This window comes from Ahaetulla prasina, chromosome 6, assembly GCF_028640845.1.
Source record: "Ahaetulla prasina isolate Xishuangbanna chromosome 6, ASM2864084v1, whole genome shotgun sequence".
In the NCBI taxonomy this organism is placed as follows: Eukaryota; Metazoa; Chordata; class Lepidosauria; order Squamata; family Colubridae; genus Ahaetulla; species Ahaetulla prasina.
In genome coordinates this window covers 78,761,416-78,789,403 of record NC_080544.1, presented here as the reverse complement: position 1 = coordinate 78,789,403, position 27,988 = coordinate 78,761,416, and the positions used below count along the sequence as shown (strand labels likewise).

The 27,988-nt window shown below is 35.5% G+C and overlaps 1 protein-coding gene across 4 annotated transcripts in view; it reads left to right on the top strand.

Moving 5' to 3' along the window:
• The window catches only part of ATR (ATR serine/threonine kinase), a 66,777-nt gene that overhangs the window by 27,106 nt on the left and 11,683 nt on the right, over positions 1 to 27,988 (top strand). For all 4 annotated transcript variants that reach the window (XM_058188306.1, XM_058188304.1, XM_058188305.1 and 1 more), the window contains exons 17-39: positions 1 to 93; positions 909 to 1,039; positions 1,172 to 1,315; positions 1,807 to 1,900; positions 6,673 to 6,798; positions 9,069 to 9,275; positions 9,593 to 9,706; positions 10,635 to 10,750; positions 11,453 to 11,573; positions 11,708 to 11,845; positions 13,191 to 13,398; positions 14,379 to 14,557; positions 15,001 to 15,165; positions 16,295 to 16,386; positions 17,431 to 17,522; positions 20,004 to 20,181; positions 20,618 to 20,794; positions 22,899 to 23,058; positions 23,998 to 24,177; positions 24,430 to 24,572; positions 25,171 to 25,268; positions 25,853 to 26,085; positions 26,647 to 26,781. In XM_058188306.1, coding sequence (XP_058044289.1) covers positions 1 to 93; positions 909 to 1,039; positions 1,172 to 1,315; positions 1,807 to 1,900; positions 6,673 to 6,798; positions 9,069 to 9,275; positions 9,593 to 9,706; positions 10,635 to 10,750; positions 11,453 to 11,573; positions 11,708 to 11,845; positions 13,191 to 13,398; positions 14,379 to 14,557; positions 15,001 to 15,165; positions 16,295 to 16,386; positions 17,431 to 17,522; positions 20,004 to 20,181; positions 20,618 to 20,794; positions 22,899 to 23,058; positions 23,998 to 24,177; positions 24,430 to 24,572; positions 25,171 to 25,268; positions 25,853 to 26,085; positions 26,647 to 26,781 — 3,324 coding nt within the window. The remainder of the gene's footprint in view (positions 94 to 908; positions 1,040 to 1,171; positions 1,316 to 1,806; positions 1,901 to 6,672; positions 6,799 to 9,068; positions 9,276 to 9,592; positions 9,707 to 10,634; positions 10,751 to 11,452; positions 11,574 to 11,707; positions 11,846 to 13,190; positions 13,399 to 14,378; positions 14,558 to 15,000; positions 15,166 to 16,294; positions 16,387 to 17,430; positions 17,523 to 20,003; positions 20,182 to 20,617; positions 20,795 to 22,898; positions 23,059 to 23,997; positions 24,178 to 24,429; positions 24,573 to 25,170; positions 25,269 to 25,852; positions 26,086 to 26,646; positions 26,782 to 27,988) is intronic.

Genomic DNA, 27,988 nt, shown 5'->3' with positions numbered 1-27,988 from the left:
GCTGATTATTTACAACCAAAATTGCTAGGCATTTTGGCCTTTTTCAACATGCAATTGTTGAGCTCTAGTATTGGAATTGAAGATAAGAAAATGGTGAGTAAATTCTTTGTTGAAAACAAAATAGACATGAGGGTTTTTTTTTTCCTTAGCTAGCAATGAAATCCTTGTGAGGGAATACTTGAAGGTAGTATTTACTTTTTAGCTGCTCTTATTAATACTAATGAGGTTGGGACAAACCCTAAAGTTTTTTAAAGTTTTTTTTGCAATTTTTTTTGCTTTTAGTAATATAAAAACAACTTGCTTCTGTGTATATTCATAATTTCTGCTTATTTTTACAAAAGGGAGTCCTAAGTAACTGACAGATACACTGCCTATGAACTTAACCTCTAGTGCACGCCAGTGGTGGGTTTCACTTACCTTTGCTACCGGTTTGCTTACGCGCACGAGGGTATTTGATGATGTCCAGGTGGGTGGAAGAAGCCTCCCACCGCCACTACTATCGGTTCGCTCGAACCAGGGCGAACCAGTAGCAACCCACCACTCGAGCACACAAAGAATATATAATCTTGGTAAAAATTAAAGTCTGGTTAAAATAGTTAAAATATTTGTCAGTGTGTAAAGGACCACTTTGAATTTATAGGGAGAAGCTGGAGGAAATTTTTTTTAATTCCCTTAGGGATCATAGCATTAGGGGCGGTAGGGGAAGCAGTGCTATGTTTTCCATAGCTAGATATAGATGATGCTCTTTTGTAGTTGTGACCTCTAGCATGCCTCTCCTGCTGGACTTGATGAAGTGGGTAGATGTAACCAAGGAGTGACAATCCGTCAAATAATGTAGTACCTATCCATATAGGGCTTTATAGTCATTATTAGCGCCTTAACTGAACCCCAAATTTTCTCAACTGTAGGCTTTAAACAGTTTGATGGCTTTAATGAAGCTTATGGGCCCTAAACATATAACTGCAGTGAGAGTGAAGATGATGACAACATTAAGAACAGGGCTGAGATATAAAGAAGATTTCCCACAACTGTGTTGCAAGTAAGACTACTAAAATCCTGATTTATTACTGTATCTTCTTATATATAAAATTAAAAAGAAATTATTGTGATACACCTGAATTAATGGCTGATTTTGAAATACTGTATATGCTATATTGCTTTTATGTTTTAGGGCTTGGGATTGTTTTGTACGATGCTTGGATCAAAGTCATCTTGGGTCTCTCTTGAGTCATGTGATAGTAGCTCTCTTGCCCCTCATACATATTCAACAAAAAGAAACAGCAGCAATCTTCCATTTTCTTATAGTTGAGAACAGGTAACAAAATATTTTTAAGTGTATAATTATCTTTCTGGGATTATACAAAAGCTTCTCAAGATATAAATGTAATTAGTAATATTGCAAAATTGTCCCTTCTTCAGTTTCAAATGCTATTAACAATATATCATAAATCTCCCCAAAATAGAAAATTTACAATTAACAATGAGTGTTTCTTGTAGTAGCAGTTTCTTCCTTTCTCTTTTAATGTTTCTTTCATAAATCATATCTCCCTCAGTTAAGAGAGGAAAAGAGAAGATTATTATTTTCTGAGAATGTGTGTATGATATAATAGTATTCCTTAATAAATTACACATTGCTATGGGTTTGAATAAAGGCAGATTGTCTGAAAGCCCAAGCTGTAACTTCCACAAAATTAAAAATATATTCTTGACCATTTCCAATTTGTGCATATTTAAATATATCATGCATGCTTTGAAAATGTGTTTTATTTTATTTAACAGTATTTGTTATTTTGTTTTATTGGTTAGGGATGCAGTCCAAGACTTCTTACATGAAATTTATTTTTTACCTGATCATCCAGAATTGAAAGAAATCCAAATAGTTCTTCAGGAATATAGAAAGGTATTACTTTTTCTATATTTTGAATACAAATCTTTGAAAATTTTTAATTTTTAATGGTAATTTTACTGGGTATTTTATATGGTCAATTGGACGGTTTTAATTTCGGCCTTTTATTGAATAATCTTTTTAATTGTTATTTTAATATGTATATTAACTGTTTTAAATGAAGGCTGTACACCGCCCTGAGTCCTTTGGGAGAAGGGCGGTATAAAAGTTTAATTAATAATAAATAAATAAAAATAACATGAATTACTGGGCCTTTAATGCTGACAGAACCAAAACTCTACAGGATGTCATTTAGTAACTTGGGTATTTGCGCTACCTGCATTTAATTAATTCTTTTCATTAAAAATTATTAAATGGAAATCACTCTACAGTTATCTTTTATGTCCTGAGTGCATTAAAGTCCATATATCTTTTATTTAGTCTTTTGTTCCTCTGTCCAAGAAAAGGAAAAAGGTAAACTGTTTTAGCTCTATGTGGTTGCTATAAGCCAGTGCTTCTCAAATAGTGGGGGGCGCCCCCCGGGGGGGGCGCGAGGCTCCGTAAAGGGGCGCGCGTTTGACCTCGGCAAACACTGTCATAACAAGCTAAGCCCCGTGTTTATGTCACGCGGGGGGGCGCGAAAAATGTTTTCTTCTTCCTAGGAGGGGCATGACAGAAAATAATTGAGAAGCACTGCTAAGCTGACATTGATGGCATATTAATTAAGCTGCTTTAAATTACTAAGAGAAATGTAAGATAAGCTAAGAGAAATGTAAGTTAAAAGGTCACCAATAAATGGTTCAATTATTTTAATTCAGTAGATTCCTTGTATTAAGTACTTCTTGTATAAATATTAAGGCTGTGTAGTGCTTTAGATTTGAGGCAAAAATTACTTTGGGCATGTGGGAATGCAAATGTATCATCTGCCTGTAACTCCTTAAAGCAGCCATGCCCTTTTGCAGAACCACACAGCCATCTTTCAATTGTAAGGGATGTGGTGATTCAATTGTAAGGGATGTAAATTTAGGAAAGGATATGGAGGTTTTGAAAGACGTCAGGTGTCTACCTGGTGCTACTGCCAGCAGAGACAAGAGGCGTATTCTTAAGATAGTCAAGAATGCCAGTAAGGATTCTGATGTTGATGCTATTATACATCTTGGCACAAATGATCTGTCCCAAAAGGATGTGCTTTCTGTGCAGAATGATTTCCAGAGCTTAGGGTATGAACTTAATAGCATAGGTTGTAGGCTTAACTTTTCAGAGGTTTTACCAGTACATAAGGAACAAAAAGATAAAGGCCAGCGTGTAGTGGAGTTTAATGTGTGGCTAAAGAAGTGGTGTAAAAGGGAAGGCTTTGGTTTTATTAGTCATGATGTCTGCAACTGGTCCAATGAAAAATTGTACAAAAGAGATGGATTGCATCCATCAAAGAAAGGGACTGAGTTACTTAGCAATACATTCACAGATTTTCTGGATAAACATTTAAACTGAACAGTGGGGACAGAGAATTAACTGATATAGAAAATTTCTGTCCCCAGCAATCGAAAACTAAAAGGGTTATCAGTGCATGTAACATAGATGTCTGTATGGGTAAGACTAACAACCATGCTATCAAGCAAAACCAAGCATTTAACAGTGAGTGCCATACCATGTGCACTAAACCAACAGGTGGCAAGAAAGTAGGGGCAGTCAACACAGGTTATGTAGACAGTAAACACAAGATCAATCCAAATGGACTCAAATGTCTATACACCAATGCACAGAGTATGAGGAATAAACAGGGTGAATTAGAAATCCAAGTAAATGAGGGTAGATATGATATTGTTGCCATTACGGAAACTTGGTGGGATGAAACTGACAAATGGAACATACAGCTAGAGGGATATAAATTATTTAAAAGAAATAGACCAAATAAAAGAGGAGGTGGAGTTGCACTATATATAAAAAATAACTACATCTCTACAGAAATAGAGCACAACAATGATGAAAATCATCTTGAATGTATTTGGGTCAATATAAAAGGGGGGAAACGATATTGCCATAGGTCTATACTATAGGCCACCCAACCAAACAGAGGAAGTAGATGAACTTTTTGCTAGTCAGGTAACTAAGATATGTAGGAAGCACATCACAGTAGTAATGGGGGATTTTAACTACCCTGACATCAACTGGGAAACAAACTCTGCACCAAGTGGAAGATCCAACAGGTTCCTAACAAACCTAGCAGACAACTTTGTTTCCCAAAAAATAGAGAAGGCGACAAGAGGATCAGCCATATTGGACTTAATTCTCACTAACAGAGATGAAATGATAGAAGGTGTTGAAGCTACAGGAACCTTGGGGCAAGTGACCACGCAATATTGGAATTCAACATTAAGCAAATACAAGTAGTAGAACAAAGTCAAACTAGAGTCTTGGACTTTAAGAGAGCTAATTTCAATAAACTTAGAGAGAGCTTGAGAAGGATTCAATGGATGAGAATCCTCAGGGGGAAAACAACTCAAGAAGCTTGGGAAATTTTGAAAAGTGAGATTATAAAAGCACAGTCTAACACAATACCAATGAAGAAGAAAATAGTAGATCACAAAAGAAACCAGCATGGATGCATAAAGAACTATCTGACAAATTGAAAGACAAAAGGACAAATATAAAAAGTGGAAAGAGGGGCAAATAACTAAGGCAGAATATCAGCAAATAGCCGAGCCTGTAAAGATGAAGTGAGGAAAGCTAAGGCTCACAATGAACAAAGGCTAGCGACAAAAGTAAAAATAACAAAAAGCTTCTTCCAACATGTTAAAAACAAGAAAAAGTCAAGGAAACAATTGGCCCATTGCTGGGAGAAAGTGGCAAGAAGATGACAAGCAACAGGAGAAAGCAGATCTACTTAACTCATATTTTGCATCTGTCTTTACACAAAAGGAAAAACAATCCAACCTATCAAAACAGCACTACAAAAACAGATTAGAAACACAAGTTAAAATAGGGAAGAAAATGGTAAGTGAACACCTGTCTACCCTAGACGAGTTCAAATCACCAGGACCGGATGGATTACACCCCAAGGTTCTGAAGGAACTGGCAGACGTGATCTCAGAACCACTGAACTATATCTTTCAAAGATCCTGGAGCACAGGGGTGCTGCCAGAGGACTGGAAAAGAGCTGATGTAGTTCCCATCTTCAAAAAAGGAAAAAAAAACAGATCCAGGAAACTACAGACCTATCAGTCTGACCTCAATACCGGGGAAGATTCTGGAAAAGATAATCAAGCAACGAATCACCGAACACCTAGAAGCAAACAAAGTAATAACCAAAAGCCAACATGGGTTTGTCAAAACAGATCATGCCAGACTAATCTTATCGCATTCTTTGACAAAATGACAAAATTAGTAGACCAGAGGAATGCTGTTGATATAATTTACTTGGACTTCAGTAAAGCATTTGATAAAGTAGACCATAACCTACTACTAGATAAAGTAGAAAAATGTGGGTTAGACAGCACCACCACCAGATGGATTCGTAACTGGCTGACCAACCGCACTCAACGTGTAGTCCTCAACGGAACTACATCCACATGGAGGAAGTATGCAGTGGAGTACCCCAAGGCTCTGTTTTAGGCCCAGTACTCTTCAACATCTTCATCAATGACTTGGACGAGGGATAGATGGGGAACTCATCAAATTTGCAGATGACACCAAGCTGGCAGGAATAGCCAACACTCCAGAAGATAGGCTCAAGTTACAGAAAGATCTTGACAGACTTGAACATTGGGCGCTATCTAACAAAATGAAATTCAACAGTGAAAAAGTAAGGTTCTACATTTAGGCCAAAAACAAAATGCACCAGTACCGTATATGTGGTACCTTGCTCAATAGTAGTACCTGTGAGAGGGATCTTGGAGTCCTAGTGGATAACCATCTAGATATGAGCCAGCAGTGTGCAGCAGCTGTTAAAAAGCCAACACAGTTCTGGGCTGCATAAACAGAGGATAGAATCAAGATCACGTGAAGTGCTAGTACCACTTTATAATGCCTTGGTAAGGCCACACTTGGAATATTGCATCCAGTTTTGGTCGCCACGATGTAAAAAGATGTTGAGACTCTAGAAAGAGTGCAGAGAAGAGCAACAAAGATGATTAGGGACTGGAGGATAAAACATATGAAGAACGGTTGCAGGAACTGGGCATGTCTAGTTTAACAAAAAGAAGGACTAGGGGAGACATGATAGCTGTGTTCCAATATCTCAGGGGCTGCCACAAAGAAGAGGGAGTCGGGCTGTTCTCCAAAGCACCTGAGGGTAGAACAAGAAGCAATGGGTGGAAACTGATCAAAGAAAGAAGCAATTTAGAACTAAGGAGAAATTTCCTGACAGTTAGAACAATTAATAAGTGGAACGACTTGCCTTCAGAAGTTGTGAATGCTCCAACACTGGAAATTTTTAAGAAAATGTTGGATAACCATCTGACTGAGATGGTGTAGGGTTTCCTGCCTGGGCAGGGGGTTGGACTAGAAGGCCTCCAAGGTCCCTTCCAACTCTGATGTTATATATGTTATCTTCTGTAGCTGTTTTATGAACCTGAAGAAATACGGTTTAGTTTGAAGTGCTGCATGTTCATATGCTCTGAAGTACTGTTTAGTCAAATTAATCACAATACAACCTGTTCACTTTTCAAACATCCTCTAAATTTGCAAGTTGTGTGTTAGCATTTTCCTATAAATGCAAATATATTTTGATATATGTACCTCGCAAAATAAAGAACTTAACGAAACTTACAATCATCTTTTCCATGCAGGAAACTTCTAGGAGCACAGACTTGCAGACAGTATTACAGCTCTCCATGAAAGCCATCCAACATGAAAATGTTGATGTTCGGATCCATGCTCTCACCAGTCTAAAGGAAACATTATATAAAAACCAAGTATGTAAAGCTGTGGAACGCAAAATCAGGCTGAAGTATTATATTCACTTAACTCCTAGTAAGCCTCCTGAAGTTAGCTCTGCTTTTGACAAACATACATATAGTTATGTGGATCAATATAATCTAGTATACTCATTGAGAGACTATTCAAAATTATGCATTGAAAAAGTCGGTTTATAACCGGTCTTCAAAAATATGGCTGTTATAGCATCCCTGCAGTCATGTAAGCATCATTTGCAATCCTCACAGCCAGATTCCAACAAGCAGTGTCAAATGGCAAAACCAGCAGTAAATCATAAGTCATGGTCATAAAATGTTTCACTTAACAGTAGACTTGTGTTCACAATTGCGGTTGTTAAGTGAGGACTACCTGTATCCCAAAACAGTTTTGTGGATATAAATAAACTAAATAATTTCTACATCTCATTAGTTCTCACTACCAAAAACGGGTATTGATAATGACTTATTTTTAGTGATTTCATTCCGGCTGTTTAAAGTTTGATCTAGACATGGGAGAAGAAATCTCATAAGTTTTGCTTTGATCTTTTTACTTATAATTAAAAGCAAAATTAATGAGTTTATTACCATTTGTATAAACACAATTTTTTTTTTTTAATTTTAGGGTAAGTAAAAATAATGTCATCCCTTGATCTGAAACAGCTAAATTGCATTTCTTCCGTTTTAATTCTTGATTCTTACTTAATTAAAATAGAGGTACTTCTATGTAGCACTTGTCTCCGTCTTCTTACAATTAATTTATTGTTACTCTTTTGCCAGCATTTCTGAAAAAAGGAGATCCTGAAGATCCTAACCTAATAACGACCAAAGTACAATATCACTGATTCATATAGTTGTAAAATCATATCTATATGTTTTCCCAAATTCTACTTAAAACTCTGTGTTCCATTGAGGTTACCGTATATACTCGAATATAAGCCGATCCGAGTATAAGCCGAGGTCCCCAATTTTACCCCAAAAACTGGGGTAAACTGGGGACTCGAGTATAAGCCGAGGGTGGGAAATGAGGCACCTACCGGTTGGGGAAACCCTCCCTCCCTCAGCTGAGAAGGCTGGCGGCTCCCCCGCCCCGCCCTCTCACTGCACCGGCAGGGCTTCCCCGCGCCGTCCGGTAAAATGTGAAAAAAAGAAAAAAAAAAAACTCGAGTATAAGCCGTATATACTCGAGTATAAGCCGAGGGGCTTAAAAAAAAACAAAACTCGAGTATAAGCCGTATATACTCGAGTATAAGCCGAGGGGCTTAAAAAAAAAAAACTCGAGTATAAGCCATATAGACCCGAGTATAAGCCGAGGGGACGTTTTTCAGCACAAAAAACGTGCTGAAAAACTCGGCTTATACTCGAGTATATACGGTAATTATATAAAGCTTTTATGTTCTTAGTTCCTCTCTTTTCCTTTTTCAGTGTCTTAGAAAATGATTTGAGAATTTTGATTTGCCAGTTGTTGGTGTCCAATTCTACCATTCAATGCTAGCAGTCAGTGATGAGGGATTTGAAATGGTCCAGATTATCAAGAGACATAGATTCCTATCTTGGAATAGTGACAAGATATGATATATTTCTTTGCGTGATTAGTATTATTTGCTAAAAGCAGGGGGGAAAAGTGTCATGGAAGGGAAAAGTAAACTTGGTACATGGTGGTGAAACTGTATGAGACAGAGAGGATATTTCAGGGGCAGAGTCATGCATCACATGTAGAAGGATACTTGGCCTTTTAAATTAAAAATATTGGCAGAAACAATAAAAAAAGCCTCAAACCACCTAAAATCCTAGAGAAGAGACACTGTCAATCAAATTCTTTTGGAGATGGAAATAGTTCCATGTTCATTTTTACAGCATCTTAGAGTTAACAAAAGTAAAGCAAAGATAAAAATAAATTCTGTTATTTCAGGGTGTAGGGAAAAGGACGCCTTCTAAATAAATAAAACTGCCATGAAATAAAAATCTTGTCATTGAGTAGTGCACTCTGATAGAAAAAAAAAATCTGTGGTATGCTTGGATGAGAAAATAGCTTGCAAGAAAAAATGCAGGTTTTTTTCCAGCAAAGCAACATTTTACAAATAGGTCTCCTTCCAAAGCTACTTTATAGTATGTCCCTAATTAGGCCATTCTATTTCATTCCTACATTTCATATTAACTTTTTTAATGCTGTATCATTTGAAAGAATGACAAAAGAATGGTAATTCAATGAAAGCCAACATATGTTTGTGGACATAATTTATCAACTCTTTTTTTTCCTTTGTTTTTTCTAGGAAACTCTGATAAAATATTCAATGGATAGTGAAACTGTTGAGCCAGTTGTTTCTCGACTGGTGACAGTCCTCTTGATTGGCTGTCAGGATGTGAATTCTCATGTACGGTTACTCTCTGGGGAGTGTTTAGGAGAATTGGGAGCTATAGATCCAGGCAGATTGGATTTCTCAACAAGTGATAACCAAGGAAAAGGATTTCTGTTTGTGGTAAGTAATCCTAACATTGGCATTTTTAATGCTGGTAGATCTGCTATTTTATATAAGAAAGAAATGATAAAATCTATAGTTGTATATAATTTACTTGTTTCAGTGTGGTTACTGTTTAACCATCCACGTGACACAAGAATGCTACAGAGATTATTCTGATTTTCATTTAGTCCTGATCACTGAACAAGTATAGGTTTTTTTGCTGAAAATCATTGTGTGCATCATTATTATTGGGAGTTCCAACATATTTAATTTTAATTTACGTTTTGACCTGCATAATGAGAATGAGAATATTAACATAAGACATTTACTTTGAGGCGGGTGTAGAAGATTCAAATTTTGCATATGGATTACTCATGGAATTGACAAGAGCATTCCTTGCTTATGCTGACAATGTCCGAGCTCAAGATTCTGCTTCATATGCTATTCAGGTGAGGATATTTCCTTTTCTGGTATTCTGTTAATTTATTACTTATTAAATAACATTTAAAAATTAAAAAAAAAACAAATTTAGTTTTCTGAATTTGTGGTGTGCACAAGGTGGCGCAGTGATTAGAATGCAGCACTGCGGGCTACTTCAGCTGACTGCCAGCTGCAGTTCAGCAGATCAACTCTCACCAGCTCAAGGTTGACTCAGCCTTCCATCCTTCCGAGGTGGGTAAAATAAGGACCCAGATTGTTGGGGACAATATGCTGACTCTGTAAACGGCTTAGAGAGGGCTGTAAAAGCACTATGAAGCGGTATATAATTCTATTGCTATTGCTATTCAGTACTATGGTATCAGAATATGGTCACAGTAAACCAGGATTCTAAAGAATGGTTGCTGCTGCTTCTTAGTTACTCATTCAAAAATCAAAGAACTCCCAAGTCTGTTGCCTATTGTTCTTTTTTTATGGGCAAACAAACCATTTTGAAGCATAATCTTCTTAGCAAGAGATAGTCATAGATAGTTGTTTGAACTTGGTAATTATAATTCATTTAGATTTTTGGAGCTTTCCCTTGCCAATAGGGTCAGAATTTGGTGGAACCTTTTCATTGGCTAATAAGCCTCAACAGGTTGCAGATCTAACTAACTTTGGCTATTTAGAACATTAAGCAAGATTGGCTTGAATGAAAGATCAGCAGAGAATTTCAGGATTAGGGTGGACAAAGGAATCAAGAATGTATCCTGGAAAAAAGAAACCATTTTCTTACCATTTCCTGGTAAGAAAACTTAATATGTGTTTATATAGTAATTAGCACATGTCAAGTTTGACTCAAAAGAGACTTTTCAGTCGGTTATTAATCAGCAATGAAATTTTTCATTTTTATAATTCTTACAAATAATTAAATGTGAATTCTTAATTTTGTTTTTTAAGGAACTGCTATCTATATATAACCGTAGTGAGATGTCTACTGATGAAGCAGGCGCAGCACTTTGGAAAATGTTTCCAGAACATATTCAAGAAATATTGGAACCTCATTTAAAAACCCGGTATGAAAAATAAATTTAGCTTTTTTACTTCAAATTTTTAAAAAATCAAGGTAGTTTTAAATAAAGCCTTTCTCTACTTTCTACAAGCAAAATTGCACATCACATCTGAATTATACAGTTGAACAAGCTAGCAAACAATTCCTAATATGAGCTTATACAGATTATATATTATGTAAATGTTAGATATGGATAATTTTTGTAATAATTTTAAGTAGAATTATATAATTAAGAAAAATTACATAACCCATACATTTTTCTGTTTTACATAAATTGGTTCACATAATGTGCTCAGTCATTTAAATAGCTTAATAGCACATCATGAGCAGTTTCAGCTGCTGTAATTTTAAGAATAATCCTAATAAACTAAAACAAGTTCGGGGAAAACAGCAAGGATGATCAAAACTCAAAGCTGCATTGTATATAAAAGTATGAGAAAAATCAGAATGGTTAACTTTGTTAAGAAATAACTAAATTGATATTCAATATTACACAAAATATACCCCATGAAAGACTTCAAAACCTGTCTTGAATCACATTCAAATACAAGCAGACTAGTTAGAGGAATTGAAATTTCAATGGAGTGTTAGAGTTTTTCTAATAACAAGAAAAACAACAAGTTTAAGGTTAAGTAGTGATGCTAGAATGTTGGTTGATTTTCCTTAAAATAACAAATTTAACAAATTTTGGAAATTCCATTTACAGATACAAGAGTTATCAAAAGGCTATAAATTGGTCTAAAATGAAGAAGCCAATTTACTTAAGCAAATTAGGCAAAAACTTTGCAGAATGGTCAGCAAGCTGGGCTGGCTATCTAATAACAAAGGTAGGAACAATAACCAATAATTAAGTTAGATGCTCTATATAAAAATTATTGTCTTATCACTTTCATCAGCTATGCCAGCCTTAACACATTTTTCCTCTCAAAATCTTACATTCAAACTGTTACCTTTGTTCCAGGTGCGACATGATCTTGCCAGTAAGGTTTTTGATTGCTGCAGTATTATTATGAAGAATGACTTTAAAGTGACTGTCTATCTTCTTCCTCACATTCTTGTGTATGTCCTTTTGGGATGCAGTCAGGAAGATCAACAAGAGGTGAGAAACCCCAGACTTGGATCCCCTATTAAAGAGGCATTGCAATTGCAGTCACTGGCTATTACATCAACCCAATATATCTCTAAATTGTTCACCTTAATTCTATGTTCAGATCATCCTATATTCCAGCTATTATTGCAACGAGAAAGTTAGAGAGTATTACACATAGTCCTTGACTTATAACCACTCATTTAGTGGCCATTTGAAAATACAACAGCACTGAAAAAAGTGACTTTTGACCAATTTTCACACTTTAAGACTGTTGCAGCATCTTCATGATCACATAATTAAAATTTGGGCAACTGGCACATATTTATGACAGTACCACTGTCAGGGTGTCATGTGATCACCTTTTGTAACTTTCCCAGCCAGCTTCCAACAAGCAAAGTGAATAGGGGAAGCTATATTTGCTTAATGATTGCATGATTTATTTAATAACTACAATGATTCGCTTAACAACTGCCTTACTTAGCAACAGAAATTTTGGACTCAATTGTAGTTGTAAGTGAAGGACTACCTGTAGTTGTCTGCTAGACTGAAAGTAGGATAACTTTGCCCTGGTAACTATTGTCAACATACCATTATACTCGAATCAGTATGAAATATTCTGAACAATACTTCAAAATCTCCTTGTCATTTCTGAACCAGACATATTTTCAAATTCATACATAATAATAAATCATAATGTTATTTAATGTGATAGTCATTGCAACAGCAGAAAAGTATTATGAACAAATTCTGTTTCGTTTGTTACTCTGTTTTTTTTTTAAGTATATGCTTATTGAAAGGATTATATCACAATTAGTGTGGACAGGACTGAAAAATCTGTTAATTTGCATTTTTTTTGTTTTAGTTTTTAGTAAAGAGTTACCAGAGACTTAACAATTATTTGTTAAAAGCAAAACAATAGACCACCAAAATTCGGTGATTTGCCATTGAATATTGGCTATGGCTATTCAACCTTAGAGAGTTCCAAGTGCTGCAAAAACTTGGGAGTTTGGTTTAGATGGAATGGGTTATCCACTCTTGCTTTAAAGTCTGAAATTTTATTATGGTTATATTCTGAGGTCTCCTAAAAAATGGGAAGCACATTGGGGGCTCCAAGTAAGGATGGTTCATCTTGGTGAACTCTTGAATTAGGTCGAAGTGCATAGTATAGTCATGAAACACTGAATAAGCTTTGTTTTTTGTCTTTTTTAAAATATTGTATCTTTTTATATTTATGGAACTTCAGAGAAGTGTTTCACATTAAGTTTCTCATGTTGCTAACCAGCTTTTTCTTTAGTTTGAGCCAGCTTGATTAATAATCTAAATTTCAAGAATTTTAAACTATCATGCTGTCTAGGTTTATGCAGAGATCATGGCTGTTTTGAAAAATGATGAAACCTGCAAAAGACGATGTGAAGACAGTGCATCTGATCTAAGTCATTTAAGCACCCAGACAGTGTTTTCTATGCTTGATCATCTAACACAGTGGGCTAGGTATAAATTTCAAAAATTGAGTGTTGAAAAAGCTGCTGGCAAGTCAAATAAAGACCTTACGGAATTATCAGGTTGGTATTTCCCCTTGCTTCAGTTGAATTATCTCTGATTTGTAACTGTTTTTAATTGCCTTTGAAAGAACTTAATTATTTGGCCAGAAGCAGAAAAAATACAGGATGTATTGAAGCTTTAATAAGGAAGAAAAATATTTTAAACAAGAATTGCTTTTATAAGTAAATGTAAAAAATTCCCAATATTTTCAGTTATTCCAACTCATGTAGCCATAACTTTGATAAAGAATTTTATCTCACCACCTGATGAAAGCAGAAGAAAAGGATTTCTTTGCTCAATACTGATTTAATAGAATGAGAAAATGTTCAATAAATATTAAAAAATTTATAAACATCCGCAAATCTTTAAGCACCACTATATTATATGCATTGCATACAGACCCTAGTCCAACCTGTGGCCCATGGGCCACATGTAGCCCCTGACAACTAGTATTATAGCCCCACAAGATTGTAAACTTTTCACATTATTATGTGATTTATATATATTAACTATATTATATATTTTGTATGCGACCCAAGACGATTCCTTTTCTCTCAGTATGACCCAGGCAAGCCAAAAGGTTGGGCACCCATGTGCTAGCCATATCTTTGCAATGACACATTAACCAAAACATCTCAAAAATAAGTTTTGTAATATCTTTATAAAGCACTTTTTAAAATGTTTGGTGCAGTCCGCATATAGGCAGTCCAAAATTTAAGAATAGATTAGAAGATAAATTAAAATTCCAGCAAGACCCTTGAGAAAAAAATACATTTTATGAGACTCATGCAGAGCCACTTTCTTCTGAATACTGCAGTGGAGGGAGGATGCTAATGGGGAGCTGATCCAGTTGAAAAAGTCCTGTATTTGGTTTCTGATACCAACTGCAATGAGGGATCTGTTTTATGTGATATTTTATATTCTTCATTCTTACAGCACTTAAGATTGGCATTTTGAAAGATGAAGTTTGATGTGCCCTTTTAAAACTCTTTATTTATAGCATCAAATGAGGAATATGAAGAATATCAAAATGTAGCTCGGTTTCTTGACCTCATACCTCAGGACACATTGGCTGTGGCTTCTTTTCACTCCAAAGCTTACACCAGAGCTGTAATGCACTTTGAATCTTTCGTCATAGAAAAGAAACAAGACATTCAAAAGCATCTTGGATTTCTTCAGGTTTAATACTTGTTTTAAAATAGAATAAAATTCAATTTCTATATTATATTGTGTCATTTCCCCTATTTTATTATACTAGGGCTTTAATTGGATACCAAAGTTGCTATTTCTTTCCCCCCCACTAATAATGCCCTCATTTAATAGATAAAAGCTTAAAATTAGATATCTTGTATATATAATTTTATGTAATGTGTTTTGAAAGAAAAACGTTGAGATCAGATTTCTTAGGTCAGATATGATTGGGGAAAGAAAAGTTACATTTTCAGTACTGATAGGTAATTTATTCAGAGCAAAAACAAAAGAAAAATGAAATGTTTCTTAAAGTTAGCAGTACATTAAAATTGTAGAAGGAATCTTGAATATAATGATAGAACACAAAGTCTCACATGTGACTTTTTGGCAGAATGCTGTCTGATGGCAAATGTTTTTCTCTTTAATCAAAGAAACTCTATGCAGCAATGCATGAACCAGATGCTGTAGAAGGAGTGAGTGCGTTACGGAAGGCTGAGCCATCTCTCAAAGAGCAAATTCTTGAACACGAAAGCATTGGGTTATTGAGAGATGCCACTGCTTGCTATGATAGAGCAATTCAGCTAGAACCAGAACAGGTAACCAGAAACTTTTTCTATTTGGGGCTTATTTTAAAATAACTCTCATAAATGTTTATGACATATAATATAATTTGTTACTTCCTTGACCACAAGAGACTCAAGGCAACAAGGGATAGTTTCTGAACTAGAAAAATCAAGGTCAGTCTCTTTTGCAAAAGATATAAAACACAATCAAGTGAGCAGAAGCTTTTGCTTTATTAAAAATTAAAGCAGATTATAAATGGATCGGCTGTGTTCTTAAATTGTAATGGGAGAAGTATTCAAGGGCATAAAATGATTATGGGGGGAAATGGTAAATCAGTGTCTGGAACCAAATGTTTTGTTCATATGAGTAGGAACAGACCAACTAGAAATGAGATAGTTTTCAAATGTTTAATTTCTTTGTAAAATAGAATGAAATTTGGACAGATATAACTAACAAAGGTAATATTTGAAAATACCATCAGTAAGAAGGAATAGTCACTTGGGCAATCTAAGACACTTGCCTTAGGCTACAGGTGTTAGAAGCATAAAAAAAAATAAAGTATTGGAAGGAGAGAGATACATATCCAGAGTCAGAAAAATGACTGTGGACATAGTTTGCCTTCTGGTAAGCAGTAAAAGCATATTCTGTATTTTAAAACATTCATGTTCCTAAGTGAAATTGTTTTTTTAATATATAAGTAGCTACATCTATCAACTCATCTCTTGCTATCTTTGCTGTCCTTATCCTTTTCTTATTCTATGCATTTTTATGTGAATTTGGAAGTACATAGTACATTGGTGACACATGGGAAAAAAACCTTAAAGACATATCATTAAAGACAGGACAGTTTTTTCCCTTGTGCCATTTTCTTGCTTGTAAACCTATTGAGGTATGAGTCACCTTGTTCTTTGTAAAGCAGGCCTCACTAGGATGAAAATCAGAATGAGACATGATCAAATTTTCATTCAATAATAAAAGTCCCTGGAAGATCATAGCTGGGTTTTGGGTTTTTTTGAAGACAAAAAGAAAAGTTAGGTTTCAGGATTAAACTGATTTATAGTATGTGCTTATGAATAAGACGTGATGAGTTGCAGAATTTGTATGCATCTTACAGAGTATAATGGACTGAAAAGTTATAATTGTTATTCTGTTTCCTTCTAGATAATTCATTATCAGGGTGTGGTGAAATCCATGTTAGGCCTTGGTCAGTTCTCTACTGTAATCACTCAAGTGAATGGAGTACTTGCTAAAAGGTAAGGTGACTCACTTGTGCCTTATTGTGTATGAGAAATATGTACAAATCTAGTGCAGTTAGAATAAGCATTTCCAGAAATCCTGGACTGGCTGCCAGGTTTACCCAGAAACTGAAACTCCAATTGTCTCCAATTCCTTTCCATTAGTTGCCTGGATTAGTATTGTAAGTAAAGTAACAGTAATAATTTATAACTAATTGAGTTAATTATAATTTCAAATTCTGCTTGAAACGAAATTTCATTAGCTGCTCCCTTATTTATTTCTTCAACTGTTCACGTAAGTAGAAATGGAGTAGAATCATAGATGGCAGGAAACAGACTATATGGGTACATCACCTATTTTTACCAACAAGGAGAATTGATCAACCACACTATTTTTCTCATTATGATTTTCTAGGAAAATGTGGCTGGGCATGTATCTTGTCCATTAAGATATAAATCTTAGTTAGGGGAAAAGAGGGATGTAAACTGTTTGTCTTCTCAGTTCATGCAGCTTGCCAGCATCCCTTTTGCAGGGTTTCTACAATGGCAATGGCCAACATCAGCCTTTAAAAAAAAATTGGGAGCAAATTACAAATAAAATGTATGCTCTCTAAGCCTTATAGAATAGTGAGTGCTATTTCTTTGTGTTTGTGTGCATGCTTCTTTGAGTCAGTGATGATGATTGACAACTGACTAGCCCTGTGGTTTTCTTGGTAAGATATTTTGGAAATGGTTTGCTACTGTCTCCTTAGAAAGACTAATCCAGGATCACTAAGCAGGCTTTGTGCCTAAGGTACAACTAGAACTCACAAACTCCCGTTTCTAGTCTTATGTCTTAACCACTATGCCAAATTGGCTCTGTAGATGCATAGTTTTGAATGGCTGTATAATAAGTATGACAAAGACTGAATGACTGGCATAAGGTCACCAAACTAGCTTTGCACCTAAAGCAGGAGAAGAACTAATGGTCTATAGATTTTTGGACTAGTACATTAACCAAACTGGTTCTCATGCTATTTCTATTATATATCTTTATCTAACCATCCTTTCTCCTTTTACTAGACCTGAATGGACACCTGAATTAAACAGCTACAGAGTAGAAGCTGCCTGGAAATTGACACAGTGGGATTCCCTGGAAAATTATTTAGCTTCAGGTTGTTGGAATTTTTATTTATTTATTTATTTATTTTTCGCATTTTTATACCGCCCTATCTCCCTAGGGACTCAGGGCGGTTTCCAGCCAGAATAAAACATACATATAAATACAGGATAAAACAACAATTAAAAAACTTATTAAATAAGGCCGAGTATTTAAAATAGAAATACAAATAATAAAACCCCATTAAAACCAAATTCAAAATTTAAAAATTCAAAAATTCTAGTCCAGTCCTGCGCAAATAAATAGATGTGTCTTAAGCTTGCGGCGGAAGGTTCGAAGGTCAGGAAGTTGGCGCTGGGGGAAGTTCGTTCCAGAGGGTGGGAGCCCCCACAGAAAAGGCCCTTCCCCTGGGTGTCGCCAGTCGGCACTGCCTGGCTGACGGCACCCTGAGGAGTCCCTCCCTGTGAGAGCGCATGGGTCGGTGAGAGGCAATCGGCGGCAGCAGACGGTCCCGTAAGTAACCCGGCCCTATGTCATGGAGCGCTTTGAAGATAATTACCAAAACCTTGAAGCGCACCCGGAAGGCCACAGGTAGCCAGTGCACTCTGCGCAGGAGAGGTGTCACATGGGAGCCACGAGGAACTCCCTCTATCACCCGCGCAGCTGCATTCTGAACTAACTGGAGTCTCCGGGTGCTCCTCAAGGGGAGCCCCATGTAGAGAGCATTGCAGTAATCCAGACGAGATGTCACGAGAGCGTGAGTGACCGTGCATAGGGCATCCCGGTCTAGACAGGGGCGCAACTGGCGAACCAGGCGAACCTGGTAAAAATCTCTCCTGGAGACGGCCGTCAAATGGTCTTCAAAGGACAGCCGTCCATCCAGGAGAACACCCAAGTTGCGCACCCTCTCCATTGGGGCCAATGACTCGCCCCCAACAGTCAGCCGCGGCTGCAGCTGACTGTACCGGGATGCCGGCATCCACAGCCACTCTGTCTTGGAGGGATTGAGCTTGAGCCTGTTTCTCCCCATCCAGACCCGTACGGCTTCCAGGCACCGGGACAGCACTTCGATAGCTTCGTTGGGGTGGCCCGGTGTGGAAAAGTACAGCTGAGTATCGTCAGCGTACAGCTGGTACCTCACACCAAAGCCACTGATGATCTCACCCAGCGGCTTCATATAGATGTTGAACAGGAGGGGCGAGAGAATCGACCCCTGCGGCACCCCACAAGTGAGGCGCCTCGAGGCCGACCTCTGCCCCCCTGTCAACACCGGAATAAAGATGTGATATTTGTTAAATACGCATTTTATCTTAATTTGCTCTTGATTATTGGGGAGAATATAGGAGATACTAGCCGTAAGCAGTATGAGGACAAAATTCTGTAATATTGTCTCTCATTTTTATTTAATTATCTTATTTAAAGACCATCTATCTCACTCACAGAGCGACTGAGTTTTCCAATTCTTACACTGTTCCAAATTCATCAGATTCTTCCGATCACATTCAGAAGGCTTCATGAGGTTGTTTGAATTGGATTTGTTTTATTAATAAATACTGTCTAATGCAATAGGTTTATCAATTTAGTAGCATCCTTACTATTTCTGTACTATACAGTAGAGAAAATAGTAAGGATATTGTACTATTTTATATATTTTAAGTTAGCTAATATTCCCATCTTCATTAAAAAAAATAATCTTGAAGTTTGGGGTTTTTACTTTACTTTACTTGGTAGAAGTGTAGTTTCCAACCATCCCCTTCTAGCACACAATATCAGAAAGCATCTGGAGAAATGGCCCCAGTTTAGGTCAAAACGTATAGTGGGTCCCACATCAGTTATGAAGACAGTCCTAAGAGAGATGCCCAAGTTGTCTGATAAGTTAAGCCTCCTGTATGTTCACTATGAAATTGGAAATGGCACAATGCTCAAAGTGTTGTCTCCCTCCCAAAATGGAAACATGCTGAAATAATATGGAATTCAAATGCCCTTACAAAAACTTGTGTGTCTTAGCCATTTCAAAAAACAAGTAAAATATTTTATATTTAATTAAAATATTGTTGTTTGGTAGTGTCAGATGCTGCCATATTCATCCCAACTCATGATCTATCTCTCTCTTTCTATCTCTCTCTCTCTCTCTTTCTCTCTCTCTCTCACACACACATACACACACACACTTCAAAAATCTTGTTAACATTGAGAATGTTTTAGCACATTAACACATCATAGAACTATGGAAATTAAGGGCTGGAAGAAAATTTAGGCATCTTCTAGTTCATCACCTTGCCCAGTACAGAAATCTTATGCTCATTTTGTTAATATGTTAATATGTTTTTATAGAAGGTCTCAAAAAATGTTCTGGCATAACTGTGGCAACTAAAATGCCAACATTAATGTAATTTGTGACATTTTAGATAAGAACTGGAATGTTTATAACTGGTTCTGTTGCAACATTCCGGTGAAGTGTGTGTGTGTGTGTATCAGAAGTGTTGACTATATTAACATGAAATTTTGGTTCTCCCACTGACCTTTCTTTAATTAGATGGGAAGTCTAATACATGGAGTATTAGGCTTGGTCAGTTGTTGCTGTCAGCCAAAAAGAAAGAAGCTGCCACTTTCTATGAAACTTTGAGAACTGTTCGAGCAGAACAGATAGTTCCTCTTTCAGCAGCAAGTTTTGAAAGGGGCTCTTACCAGCGAGGATATGAATATATTATCAGGTATTTTTAATATGTTTAATAGCTGTTTAATAATAAACATACAATATTTTCTGCATACTTTCCCCAAAACTTAATATTATGTTCTGTTTTAATATACTTTTAATATATTGTATTTTTTCTTAACCATTCTTTCTTTTGACTTTTTCTTAAGTTCAACAATGAGTTTTTTAAAATAATTCGAGGAGAAAGAAAAGCATCAGGTCATATTTAAAGTAATCTCCCCACCTAACCAGCTAGAATGAGCTCTTCCTAATCCGAATTAAATCAGGTTTTTAAAATTGTGGTATTTTAATGTCATTTTTCCATTAAAATAATTTTCTAAAGATGAACTATCTTTGTATACACTGAAATGACAGTATAGCAAAATTATAATGCAATCTCTAAAGTCTGTAGCTTTCCAAATATCCTTTAATAGATAAATATTCTTAAATCATAGGTTACATATGCTTTGTGAGCTGGAGCACAGTGTTGGATCCCTGCTTCAAAAACCTGATGATTACTATGGTAAAGATTCTTTGAACTGGCATGCTCGTTTAGAAATGACACAAAATTCATACAGAACTAAAGAGCCAATCCTGGCATTTAGACGGGCTCTGCTTGGCCTCGTCAAAAGGTGAATTCTGCCATGGAATCTTTTTTCTCTCATCCTTTCTCTCTTTATTATGTGAATTACAAATTAAAATGGACAGAAATGTAGTTAATAAAGGGAAGTATCAGTTCCAATTACTTTTACAAAACAAAAGCAAAATTTTACTTTCTAAAAGGAGCTTAGAAGAGTTACATGATCCTGATTTTGCAACAGTTTTATGGAATGAGAGTTTAGATAATAGATAGCAAACTCGCATATAGCTGACTGGAGATTTAGATAGATTAGCTATCAGATTGGCTTTCCAAGATACGTTTAGGTCATAATTTTTAATACATTAAATATAATAATAATAATAATAATAATAATAATAATAATAATAATAATAATAATAATAATAATAATAATAATAATAATAATAATAATAATAATTTAATTTTTATACCGCCCTTCTCCCGAAGGACTGAGGGCGGTGAACAGGCAGATAAAATAATACAATATATTACAATAAAAACACTATTTAAAAAACTTATTCAATATGGCCTAAATTTAAAATACAATACAAAATATAAAATAAACCCCAATAAAATCCATGTTTAAAAACCCTATTTAAGCCAGTCCTGCTCGGAAGAATAGATATGTCTTTAGCTCGCAGCGAAAGGTCCGGAGGTCAGGAAGTTGTCGAAGTCCTGGGGGAAGCTCATTCCAGAGGGTAGGTGTCCCCACAGAGAAGGCTCTCCCCCTGGGGGTCGACAGCCTACACTGTTTGGCTGACGGCTCCCTGAGAAGACCCTCTCTATGGGAGCGTACCGGCCGGTGGGAGGCATGTGGTAACAGAAGGTGGTCCCGAAGATATCCCGGTCCTATGCCATGGAGCGCTTTCAAGGTGGTAACCAGCACCTTGAAGTGCATTCGGAAAACCACAGGTAGCCAGTGCAGCCCGCGCAGGATCGGTGTTATATGGGAGCCACAAGTGGCTCCCTCTATCACCCGCGCGGCTGCATTCTGAACCAACTGAAGTCTCCGGGTGCACCTCAAGGGGAGCCCCATGTAGAGAGCATTGCAGTAGTCCAGGCGAGAAGTGACGAGGGCGTGAGTGACCGTGCATAAGGCATTCCGGTCTAGAAAGGGGCGCAACTGGCGGACCAGGCGAACCTGGTAAAAAGCTCTCCTGGAATTTATAGGTGTATTTACATAATCTTCAGTGATAGATTTTTCCCATCAGTTATTGAGCTATTTATTGTGAACCAAATAAAGAACATAAGATATGTAAATTGCTTTAAGTCAACAAAAAAAAGGGGGGGGAGGAAAAGTATAATAAATACGTGTGAGGCAGAGGCACTCTCCAGTGTTTAAATATTGCTGAATCTGCACAGTTTCTGTAATTTATGATACTTTATTATAACAACATTAAAACATCTTACTAGGGGGGAGCAAAGGCCTTTGCCATCATGGCTAACCATACCTATTGAAACAAATGAACAGGTTACAGAAGACTTTATTTGTGGTTCCTTTCCAGCAACTGGGAATTTTTTCTATTCTAATAGAATTCTATTCTATTAGAATTTCACTCATCTGATGGCAATGAACGCAACCACGTTGTTTTATAAATCATGAGAATTAAAGAGAAGAATATTTCTAGGCAGCTATTAGTATACAACCCAGTCATTTACCAAATATTAATGGAAGCTTGAGAGAAAGTAAAATTAAAATGATAAGAAAGAAAAATACCACATAAAGTGCAAAACCATTTACACTTGCTTGGATTATCAAGCATATTGAGTTCACCTTAATGCCTTTTGAAATAAAATAAAAAATATCCACGTTCTAATTTAGTAGGTTATGGTCCTTTTTTCACAATGATGATACTATTATACAGAAAGTCATACTAACATAAATAATATTACAAGTTAAGTAAAATTCCTTATAAACAGCTCATATAGGAAACTACAAAGGGGTCAAATTTTTGTAGTGTTATTACTTTAAATCGTTAGTTTCAATTAGTCCCTAAACTAATAGATGCAAAATATCTGAAGACTGTAAGAGTTGTAACTATGTAGAATTTCTTCTCTGGCACACATGGAATGTCGTAAGTGTCTCACTATATTTTTGAGAATGTGTATTCCTATAGAGAGGATTCCAATGAACAAATGGGAGAATGTTGGCTCCAAAGTGCCAGAGTAGCACGTAAAGCTGGTCATCACCAAACAGCCTATAATGCTCTCCTCAATGCTGGAGAATCCAAGTTATCTGAACTTTATGTGGAAAGAGCAAAGTGGCTCTGGTCTAAGGTAAATATGATCTAAGGTGGCTACCTCTATATTTTAATTTTCATCACATATTAATGGGCAATATTTAAGCTTATTCATCCTGAGCTAAATGAAATATAGTCAGAAAAAATATTATGTAATGATATTACAGTTTAAAGATTTGTATTAAGAAGGTTTTTCTCTAAGGCAAAATAGTATTTAGATGAGAGTGTATTATAGACTTTTTAAAAAGTGGTGCAATGTTCCTTTTACATAGAAGAATGGTGAGTATAATAGTAATAGCACTTAGACTTACATAATGTTCTATAGTACTTTACTGCTACCTCTGAGTGGTTTACAGAGTCAGCATTTTGCCCCAAACAATCTGGGACTTCATTTTATCAACCTTATAAGGATGAAAGGCTGAGTTAACCTTGAGCCGGTCATAATTGAAATCCTAGCTGTGCACAGAATTAGCCTGCAATACTGCATTTTAACTACTGCGCCACCACAGCAAAAAAACAAAACAAAACACAAAACAAAACAATGTAAACAAAAATAGAAAGTAAATAGCATAAAAGTGTAGGGAAAAAGAAGAAAGAAATTTTTTCCCCCTTATAATTATATAATAAAGTGTTGGGTCCTTGGTGCTCTCTGAGCTTGGTTGTTTTCTTGCAGATGTTTCATTACTAACTAGATAACATAATCGGTGCTCTAGAAGAGAGTATAAAGATAAATAAAGGGTAAAGAAATATATAAAGTAGTAACTTCCAACCCCCATCACAAGGATAAATTAATTTAGTAATTATTTCTGTTTCATACATTTTGTTGTTTGTCCCTGTTCCTTTGACAGATGCTTTTGATTGTATGCTGAAAAGATTGATTTTATCTGTGATTAGTATAAAAGCTGTCTAACATACATTTATAAAACCTCTGATAAAATTAGTAATGTGACTGCTAATTTTTTTGCTCTTTTTTCAGGGTGAGGCTCATCAAGGTCTTATCATTCTTCAAAAGGGAGTTGAGCTATGTTTTCCAGATAGTCAAGAATTATGTGATGCTAAAAGTAAGCTCATTCATGGGCAAGCCCTGTTATTGGTGGGAAGATTTATGGAAGAAACTGCCAACTTTGAGAGTAATGCAGTAATGAAAAAATACAAGGTAAATGCTAAAAGTGGAACATTTAAATAATGTAACTTTAAAACTTTAAGCTAGATCACTTTTGTTCACATCAGCTTTCTTTGGGTGCAACCTGTATATCTTGTTTTTTATTTTTCTATTTTAGGATTTATATTACTTTGGAGTGGCATAAACCTAGAAGGAGTTTATAAATGCTTGAAGTAATGGAACTAAATGGAACTAAATTTTAATTACTACTATAAATAAACTTATTAGCTATATTTTTCCCCTCAGGATGTCACCACCTGCTTGCCAGAATGGGAGAACGGGCATTTTTATCTTGCTAAATACTATGATAAAGTGATGCCTACAGTAACAGAAAACAAGATGGAAAAGCAGGGAGACCTGATCAAATACATTGTTATTCATTTTGGAAGGTTAGTTCAATAAATGCATGTTGTGATCTTTGTTTATTTATATTTATTTTTTCCCCTTTCCCCATTCTTTCAGGTAATACTAAAAGACATGATGTTTATTAACACTTTATGGATGACTAGATTAATGCCAGTTTAACAGTGTGGGAACTGGTATTCATCTTAAATGCCAATATCAATGTCATGGCTTGGCGAGTGGCCATAGGCCAACAACAGGTAGTTCTCATTTAACAAGCAATTTGGAAGTTTCAAAATTTGTATTTAAATTAATGGGCAGGGCAAAAAAAAGTATAATAAACCAGATATCCCATCCAAAAAGAATATATTGTAAATCATTTTCTATATAAAACACTATATAAATGCATTTATAATCTTGTATAGAGGATTTTAAATATCCAAAGTTAGATGTAAAAGCTACCAATTCTTATAAACTATACCAATAAAGTAGCAATTTTATATCTTTGCACTTTTTCCTGTTCTTGGAACATGCCAAATAAAATGTAATTTAAAACCAGTAATGTGAAATAAAGAGAAAACAAACTGTAGAAGAAAAAGGACATAGATAAAATACACATTTTGCAAGGTGGTATTTTAATTTCAGATCGTTGTATTTTGGAAATCAGTTCATATACCAGTCAATGCCAAGGATGTTATCTTTGTGGCTAGACTTTGGAGCAAAAGCATATGAATATGAGAAAGGTAAGACATTAAAAAAGTACTCTTTTTGCATTGAGGTTTAGCTGATAACAGATTTGAGTGAACTACAGATTGGATCATATGAAGTGTATGTACGGTAGCTAAGTGTGAATATGTAAGAATGAGTAAGATTGTGAGGTGCTTGTGTGTGAGAAAGAGGAGAGAATAATACGTTAGCCAAATAGGCAGATACCTTATATGGCTAATCTAATCTAATTCAAATTAAAAAAGGTATATTCTTTTTTTGGTCCATTTTTAATATGCTTTGGTCTGCCTTTTAGATATGTTAATTTAAAATGCACAGTAATGGTTATTGAAGAACTGTGTTGAATAAGATGGCATTTTCTGCAACTTGGTGAAATGATTTGTATGAAATTAAATTATTCCACACAGGATGTAACTAAAGAAAATGTGTTCTTGTGAGTGTTCAATAGATTCTCAACATGTAGCTGCAGAATAAAGGATAAAGAAGAATGGGTATTTTTAGATATAGATATCAAAAATGCATTTTGGGAATATGTTTTGGAATTGTGTACATGTTTCTTTTTTCCATGAAATAAGGTACTGATTTACATTGCTTTATCCAGCTGTTCGCCATGATCGTGTACAAATGAAAAATGACTTGGCTAAAATTAACAAAGTGATTACAGAACATACACAAGTCTTGGCCCCTTATCAGTTTTTGACAGCGTTTTCTCAGCTGATTTCCCGAATCTGCCATTCCCATGACGAGGTCTTCCTTGTTCTTATGGCAATCATTGCTAAAGTTTTTCTAGCTTATCCTCAACAAGCTATGTGGATGATGACTGCAGTATCTAAGGTACCTTCATTAATGTTGTTCCATTTTTGATTTAGCTAGAAGTTCCCACTCTACAGGAAATATTAAAATAATTCAACTTTTGTATTTGTAGAGATGCTTCCTTGAAATGTTTCTTGTGAGCAACAGTTTTATGCGTATCCCAGATAATCAAGGCTATTAACCAGAATGAGAAAAAAAATCATATAATTAAGATGTATTTTATTTTCAATAGCCCTCTTCAGGTGTTGAACCTACTTATGTAAAAAGTCTGTTGGGAGCAAAGATGTGTATGTACAATCTACTTGTTTTCCACAATGCTCCCTCAAGGACTCATATCTAAACTGAAATAGCTAGCTTTGAGGAAGAAGAGTTGCTCAGTTTTTGTGTCTTTATTTTGTTTCTGTGGAGTGTGAGACTTAATGCCTTTTACATTCCATGCAAATATGTTTTCTTGAGGCTTTAACTTCTGAATTTATTTTGATACAATTGTTTTTTTGTAATTTTTGTGTGTAATTGTCATTTGCTCTGGAAATTTTGATTTGAAGGATAACATTAAAACTCAATAAATTGTATTTTCTGCAGTCATCCTATCCAATGCGGGCCACCAGGTGCAAAGAAATCTTAAACAAAGCTATTAATATGAAGGCATCTTTGGGCAAGTTTATTGTGGATGCAGCTCGCCTGACAGATAAACTCCTAGAACTTTGTAACAAATCGGTAATGCATTTTACTGCACAAAACTATCTCATTTTCTATTATTTAATATTCCTGATAGATTAAAATGTTTATTTTGTGAAAGCAGATTATTCATTCCAGTGTGTTCTTTGTTATCTATAAATAAATTACAATCTATTATAAAGGATTGGATTTAACTTGTTCATGCCATGGATTTTGGTGGATTTGAAAACATAACCAAACTAGGAATTGTTGACTGAAATCTAAACTAAATCTAAACTATCAACATAAGTGTTCTTAAATATGCTTTAGGTAATTAAAAGAAGCAACATCAATAAAGGAAAATATTTGTAGCTCAAGGTTGAAATGACGGTCCTTGGTGCTCTCTGAGCTTGGTTGTTTTCTTGCAGACATTTTGTTACCCAATCTATGGATAGATGATGTTACCTAGTTTGGATAATGAAATGTCTGCAAGAAAATAACTAAGCTCAGAGAGCCCCAAGGACCTCTCAGAAGCAACTATTTTGAAGGCAAGAGCAAAAGAATAGTTGGCAGAGAGATTTTTCAGTGCGAATTCTTACCCTCCTGAAAACTCCAAACTTTTTAAAGCAGATTTTGTGATTTTTCTAAGCTTTTTGGAAGTGTAATTAATATCTCAGAATACTTGTTAGCTATTATTTCCATCCCCGTAATGAATAATGTTGGTTCTTTTGTTTTATAAGTCAAAGGATTAAGGTGCCAAATGTTTAGTTTTTTAAAACAAAACTTTAATTATAAAACTTTTATTGTATTGTTCTGAAGCACACCAAGAATTGAAATACAAAATTCCAGTGAAAAATTAATTGCCTGCTTTGATGTGATTGCCTTTATTTCATTTTTAGATCCTTCTGTAGCTCTGGGGCATCATTTATTTTTTCTCTCTTTTTTCTAAATAATTGGCCCTTTTCTGGCTATCTTCCTGACAATCATCACTGTCATGCTAAAATAATTGGTTAATGGCCATATTTATGCACAAAAGTTTGTAAGTACTTAGGGACCTAGTAAAGGAACATTACCAGATGTTTTTATTTTTCGGTCATTTGGTTTAATTATATAAGATTTCAGTTTATTATATACCTGTACGATAGATTCAGATAGGCTTCATCCAAAGATTATTAAGGATGATAATGTTCCAGGACTAGTATGGCATAGAGTCAGAAAAGAGGGCTAATGGCTGAAAATTCCCATTGATAGATACATGTTTTCGGCT